The following is a 7764-nucleotide window of genomic DNA, read 5'->3' as shown; positions in this document are numbered from 1 at the left end:
ACATAGTATAGTAAGGCATAGAAATGTCATTATAAAGTAAGGTATAAAAATGTCATGAAAACAACATAGTATTGTAAGGCACAAAAAGTCATAAAAATGACAAAGTATAGTAAGGCATAGAAATGTCATAATCAAGTAAGGTATAAAAAGTCATAAAACCTACATAGTATAGTAAGGCATAAAAATGTCATAGTATAGTAAGGCATAAGAAGTCATAAAAATGACAGTATAGTAAGGCAAAAAAGTCATAAAAATGACATAGTATATTAAGGCAAAAAAAGTCATAAAAACGACATAGTATAGTAAGGTATACAATGTTTTGAAAACAAAATAATATAGTAAGGCATTCAATGTCATGAAAACAACATAGTATAGTAGGGCATAAATTGTCATAGTATAGTAAGGCATAAAAATGTCATAGTATAGTAAGGCAAAAAAATTCATAAAAACGACATAGTATATTAAGGCACAAAAAGTCATAAAAACAACATAGCATAGTAAGTCACAAAAAGTCGTAAAAACGACATAGCATAGTAAGGCACAAAAAGTCATAAAAACAACATAGCATAGTAAGGCACAAAAAGTCATAAAAACGAGGTAGTATAGTAAGACACAAAAAGTCATAAAATCGACATAGTATAGTAAGGCACAAAAAGTCATAAAAATGACAAAGTATAGTAAGGCATAGAAATGTCATAATCAAGTAAGGTATAAAAAGTCATAAAACCTACATAGTATAGTAAGGCAAAAAAAACGACATAGTATAGTGAGGCACAAAAAGTCATAAAAACGACATATATAGTAAGGCACAAAAAGTCATAAAAATGACATAGTATAGTAAGGCACAAAAAGTCATAAAAATGACATTGTATAGTAAGGCACAAAAAGTCATAAAAATGACATAGTATAGTAAGGCAAAAAAATGTCATAGTATAGTAAGGCACAAAAAGTAAGGTATAAAAAGTCATAAAACCTACATAGTATAGTAAGGCATAAAAATGTCATAGTATAGTAAGGCATAAGAAGTCATAAAAATGACATAGTATAGTAAGGCAAAAAAATGTCATAGTATAGTAAGGCAAAAAAAAGTGATAAAAACGACATAGTATAGTAAGGCAAAAAAAAGTCATAAAAATGACATAGTATAGTAAGGCAAAAAAATGTCATAGTATAGTAAGGCAAAAAAATTCATAAAAACGACATAGTATAGTAAGGCATAAGAAGTCATAAAAATGACATAGTATAGTAAGGCAAAGAAATGTCATAGTAAAGTAATGTATAAAAATGTCATGAAAACAACATAGTATTGTAAGGCAAAAAAAGTCACAAAAATGACAAAGTATAGTAAGTTATAGAAATGTCATAGTCAAGTAAGGTATAAAAAGTCATAAAACCTACATAGTATAGTAAGGTATAAAAATGTCATAGTATAGTAAGGCACAAAAAGTCTTAAAAACGACATAGCATTGTAAGGCACAAAAAGTCATAAAAATGACATAGTATACCAAGGCAAAAAAAGTCATAAAAATGACATAATATAGTAAGGCATACAATGTTATGAAAACAACATAGTATAGTAGGGCATAAATTGTCATAGTATAGTAAGGCATAAAAATGTCATAATATAGTAAGGCAAAAAAATTCAGAAAAACTACATAGTATAGTAAGGCACAAAAAGTCATAAAAAACAACATAGTATAGTAAGGCATAAAAATGTCATAGTATAGTAAGGTACAAAAAGTCACAAAAACGACATAGTATAGTAAGGCATACAATGTCATGCAAACAACTGTTTAGTTAGCCATTAAAAGTCATAAAAACGACATAGTACAGTAAGGCATTAAAAGTCATAAAAACGTTATCACATAGTAAGGCATGAAAAGGTAAAACATAGTATAGTAGGCCATAAAAACATCATAATATAGTAAGGCATAAAAAGTAAAAAATGACATAGTATAGTAAGACATAAAAAGTGACAAAAACAACATAGTATAGTGTGGCATGAACTGTCATAAAAACATCATAGTATAGTTAGGCATAAAGACTTCATAGTATAGTAAGGCATTAAATCATCATAAAAATGTCATTGTATAGTAAGGCATAGAAAATCGTAAAAACGTCATAGTATATTAAGGCAAAAAAGTTATTAAAAAATCATCGTATAGTAAGGCATGAAAATGTACAACTTAGTATAGTAAGGTATAAAAACATCATAATATAGTAAAGCATAAAAATACTAAAAAACGAATTAGTATGGTAAGGCATACCATCCATATGCAAACCTACGCCCTTGGTGCTTGCAGTTCTAACCAAGCAGCTAAATGTCCAACAGATTACATCCTTGTCGTATGTTTAGCTTTATAGTAAACTCTGTATATCCTTCAGCTCATCCTTACCTATCCTTCTATTTAACTACACTACAGCCCTGATTATTAACAATATCTCTAAATTGTTTTAATATTTCTCACTAGTTTTTTCAAATTGGATCTAAATTGAATCAAACTTTTCCCAACTCAGAAATTACTATTGGTGCAAGTGGATGGATTTATTTTTTATTTTTGCATTTGACTTCATAGCAAGTACGATGATAAAGCATCTTATATTTTAACACACACTATATCTACTTTGTAGTTGTCCAAACCTCAGAAGGTGTTGATCCCAGAGCGCTATGTGGATTCAGAGCCTGAGGAGCCCCTCAGTCCCCAGGAGGTGGAGGAGCGTCATCGTAAGGTGGAGCGCATCAAGACCATCTTGGCAAAATCCAGGTAAATAAAGTAGTAGTATTAGTATACTAATAGTCTTAGCATTAGTATGAAATAATACGGATTCTCCATTTGAAATGTGTGTGGCTGATCCAAAACAAATTCTGGGGTGGCAGGAGTCTTGTGGTCACAACCAGTTCACCCCACTCAGATTTAAGTTTTATGTGGCAAGATATACCCTCACAGCAATTCCTGCAGCATCATATTATTAACATTCATCTATCTATGTGCATGGGGCAGTGTGCAAAACCTAGGACCAGCGGTCTCTGTGGATAAACCTGAGGTGGGGCTGGTGGCATTGGACTCAGCTCTGCAGGAGCAGGAGAGGATCATCACCATGTCCTACGCTCTCGCCTCAGAGGCTTCTCTCAAGAGCAAACTAGTGGCAGGTTGGTCATTCATATCATTTTAAATTATTTTTTTATTTGTGTCAGCCTGTAGGTTGCTGTTGGTTATACATCTTAGCTTTATAAAGGAGTATAAAAATCATTATTCCACAGGAAAACTTATAGAAATAATTACTGTATCTGCCAAAAAAAAAAAAAAACATACCAGTGCTGACAATTTCAGTAAAATTTCTCCCGGCATCAAATTGAGATCTTTTGATTGAAGAAGGGATAAAGAGAGGGAAGCAGTCTTTCAAGAAAGCTGGATTGATGGAGTGTAGATGAGGAGGGCGTAAGGTGCAGAGTCAGGCAATAAGGCTGTTCATTTCCTAATAACTGAACATTATTCCTTATTAGGAGCTCAGATAGTCTCTAATTGCAATCCGTGTAGAATCTTTCAGACAGGGGAGGAATCGCTTGATGAGGCCATTTTGTGTGCTGATCAATGACCCAACTCTACTCTCCTTCTGCATACCATTGCTGCTGCTTTGAACATATCTCTGAACCTGCATAAAAGCCACTGCACTCACTTTTCATCTCTTTCATACTCTACAGCAGGCAGGCAAGTTCATTTTCACTGTAGCTGCAGCAGATTGTCAGTCTGTCTGCCTCGCACACACACACTCACAGACACGCACACACTGACACATATGCACACATATACCTGTCACACACAGTAACACTCAAGCTGTCAGTGTGTGTGGAAGCTTAATATGCACAGTGAGGCAAAGTCAACAATTATAACATTATTTCTAGCATAGAGAAATGTCAGAGAATATAACTGGTGGCATCTTGTCAGTGGAGACTGAATCAATGACTTTCTCTCCCTTTGGTGTTAAAGTAAGGTATGCTGGTGCACTTTCAAATCCCTGAATTAAAAGAAAGAGAGTCTTTTTCACTGTATTATGCATTTGGCATAAAAGCAGGAATATTCAGCGCTACAATTAAGTGCAGTATATATTAAAAAATGTGTTTCTGATTATTGAATGTGTTATTTTGAATAGTTAAAATAATGTGGTATTTTGTAATTAGTTATTGGAAATATTTATTGTAAAGAATCTAACTTTGTGCTGGAAAAATTATTTACAAAACTTCCTGGTGTAGTGCCTCTTCAACTATTTATTGTTTTTTTTTCTTTTAAGCTGATGAAATGTTCAGATGATGAAAGATAAAGCACACACCACAGCACTGTGTACAGACCACAATAAGCCTCAAATGCTTGTTGCTGGAGGAGATATTAACTACAGACATTACCATCCTAATGACTTCTATTTCTTTTCAAATACCTTTAAATCATTAGCTGTTTGGGATTCAGGTTACCTCAAATCATGCTGATATCTTAAAATCTACATAACCAACTGAAACCTGGTAAAAACAAAAGCCCATAAAGATGATGCTGATGAACCTATTTGAAATGTTCTGCATCTACATTCATGGATCTTTTCACGTTCCTGAGTAAGGGCGGGGCATCTTTATTGACGGAAAGTCAAATTGCAGTTATTTCAAGTTTTCTACACACACACACACACACACACACACACACACACACACACACACACACACACACACATTCCCATCTGGTTATTTCAACAGTGACTTTTCAAAACCAATATACAGTGATATTAGATTTTATCCATGTAGCCCACCAACAGTGCCATTAGTATGCAGAGCACAGGAAGTGTAACTGTAGTTGACAGAGCTTAATCACTCTCATAGTTGTGTGTCCTTCCAGAAAACATTGTGTGGTTCTCAACCAGTTCCAGCCTTCAGTGTGGCCTTGAAACTGTCCCAGAACTGGCCACTTGACTAACAAACAATGTTGTTTTCTCCCTCTCTCTTTTCCCTCTGTCCTCTCCTCATAGTTCCACCACAGGCTAACATCCCCACTGTTCCTCCCCCTCCCCCTCCTCCGCCTCCTCCGCCTCCTCCACCACCACTACCACCTCCTCCTCCTCCTCCTCCTCCTCCTCCTCTTCCTCCTGTATCTCCTCCTGTATCTCTGGCACCTCCCTCTCCTCTAAGCAACGGAATACACTACACGTTTGTCTAATTTGAGACACAAAGTAAGGCCTAACTGCATGTTTTATGGCGCTAATGTTTTCCAAGCCACACTAATTCTTTCTAACAAGGGGCTCCTGTGTGCTTTGCACCTCACTCAATGCTTACTGCTCTGTTGTGATTGTAGGAAACACATCTTGTCTAGGTTAGGGAAGCCCTGCCTCTGCTCCCATTATAATCAAAACAAACATCTGCAGGCAGTCCGCTCATCCCACTGTGATAATTGTGTGTAAATTGTTTTTTTTTTTTCTTTTTTGTACCACTGCCAAAATATTTATGTATGGTTGAGGAAAGAAAAGGCTGAAAGGAACATGACTGTTTGTAGCATTGTGTATAATTAACAAAAGAGACACCTTTTGATTTAGCACCTTGACAGTTCAGTAGTCAGCACAGCTGCATTCCACGGCACCAATTAGCTCCCCATCTGTAGCCTGGCAGCAATAAGCCAGAAAAGAAAAAAAAAACAGTAGATACCACTGTTGTTACTGTAAACACAGAGAGAAGGCTGGTGTTGTTTTACTGCCTTATTAAAAAAAACTTCCATCCAGCAGCCAGAACTGACAAATATTTGATTACTAAATTTTATTTCAGAATTTTTAGTGGCTTTGATTTATATGTTAATTAGCCTTCCTTGAACAAATAGGTATGAAATAAATAGCTGGATGGAGATTTTTTTTAAAGTTGCCATACATAGCCACATATACATAGAACAATCAGATGTTGATAAATGAACACTATAATGCATGTCACAAGAAGTAAAAGCATGAACTGCCCTCTTGTCAGCCTGGCATCAATTGAATGTGATTATTATTCTCACATTATTATTATACTTATTATTAACTGTATAAGGAATCTTTATTCCTTGAGAACTTGTGTGACTGCTTGCTTTTTCCATTTATTGTTGTTCTGTGTGTGATACTTATTTTGCCCAAACTTTTTTTTTTTTTTTCTTGTAGCTCTCTCACCTCATGTTCAGGTCTGCCGTTAGAGGTGGGCTGTGATGTGTAGTTGGTTTGTAAAAGTTGCTCTGCCACTTTGGCAGCTTTGTGATCAAAATGACATTCACGATCTACTAATTGGATTTACTTTCAGTATGAAAAGTACAGAACTACAGCAGAGATCACATTGCTGTGCTGTGTCTGCAGAACTGTTCACCAAACAGTAGTAGTGCAACATTCACCGAAGTGCTGTAGCAGTGATACACTGCGGAAAATTCAATTGTTTTCACTGACAATTTGCACATTGAGGAAGTGTTCACTCATTCTTATATTTATTAATTATATGGGTTTCACATCTGTGTGGCAGCTGTTTTTGCAGTGCATGTGATAATATCCTTAATGATTGTCCTCCAGTGTCTCTTTTAGTAATGCGCATATTATCATAATTGGTAGGCATCTAAATTTAGGGCACAGGCTTATTTGACTAATACATACTCTATTTGGTTAATTTTAGAGTTTAAAATCAAAACTAACTCTAAAAATAACCTAAAGACAGTAAGAGCCAGGAGAAGTATTGTTTTTAGGATTCATTCATTTGAGGAAAGAAAGAAAAAACTCTAGTATGATCTGATTTTGATTAATTCTGCTGTCATGCTTATCGTGTTCGCTGATATTTACTGTTTTTGTACTTACTTTGTCTGTCTTTCTTATCACCTCTCAGCTCAAGCAATTTCTGGACACTGAGGTGCTACCCACAATGACAACAACTGGATTCTGCAAAAATAAGGAGGATTTTGTTTGATTTTGGACATTTACACCTTTCCATACAGCAGTAGAAGAACTGTAGTAAACATTTACAAGACAAAACATCTCTGTGAGGCTCAAGCAGCACTGACTCCTTCAAGTGTTTCTAGTTGCTGACGGCAACTTTCCTGAGGAAAACAGAAGACGTTGTGGGAGCTGTTGTGCTTATTAACTGAGTGTCTAACAAATGTTAATCTCATAGTAATAAAAGATTTTCTACATGTTATTGCACTTTGAATTGTACACTGTATCATATTTTCAAGATATGGCTGACTTGCTTTTACTTGCAGTGTGATCTCAACTCAGAACATTTATGAGGTTTTTGTTTGTTTGTTTGTTTTTTCAGGTACAAAATGTTATGAACAGGAGGTACTAAATGTGTCATGACGGTAGTATTTTTATCAGATAATATTCTTACACCAAACCATGTGAAATATCATATGTATGTACCTGTAGCACTGCCAGTCTCCTTTTAGCTTGCCAAAATGAATTTTATTTTTGCTTACATCAGGATGAAAATAACCTTTAACATATTTTCTGTGTGACTGGGGAAGGTTGCACAATGGAAATTTATAAAAATGTGAATATTAAAGATATTAACACAATTTCTGGTTCATCACATATGTATTTATTGCCCTATTTTTATTTCAGTTCACTACATTTATTTCATATTTATCAGCCAAAAGTATAAAATTCTGGATAAGAGTAAGTAAGAATGTGACATTGAATGCTTATTTTGCCTTTGACACCCAACTGAGCTGTCTCATTAAAAGCAGTTTTAAATGAGATTAAAAGTTTATTATCGACCCTGGAAAC

At 34.8% G+C, this 7764-nt stretch overlaps 1 protein-coding gene across 1 annotated transcript; it reads left to right on the top strand.

The window, feature by feature from the left end:
- Positions 1 to 2631: 2631 nt before the first annotated feature.
- LOC147819161 (pleckstrin homology domain-containing family A member 6-like) lies at positions 2632 to 7567 on the top strand (the record flags this gene model as incomplete). Its single annotated transcript, XM_087173758.1, has 4 exons — positions 2632 to 2765; positions 3003 to 3151; positions 5011 to 5211; positions 6866 to 7567. Coding segments are annotated over 3 exons (471 nt in total), but the record flags the coding sequence as incomplete, so codon positions are not given.
- Positions 7568 to 7764: the final 197 nt, after the last annotated feature.

This window comes from Seriola lalandi, unplaced genomic scaffold (genome assembly GCF_002814215.2).
Source record: "Seriola lalandi dorsalis isolate HSWRI2012SDOR001 ecotype SW California unplaced genomic scaffold, Sedor1 jcf7180002054278, whole genome shotgun sequence".
Taxonomy (NCBI): domain Eukaryota; kingdom Metazoa; phylum Chordata; class Actinopteri; order Carangiformes; family Carangidae; genus Seriola; species Seriola lalandi.
The sequence above is the reverse complement of the archived record's forward strand: the minus strand, read 5'-3'. Positions and strand labels throughout refer to the sequence as shown.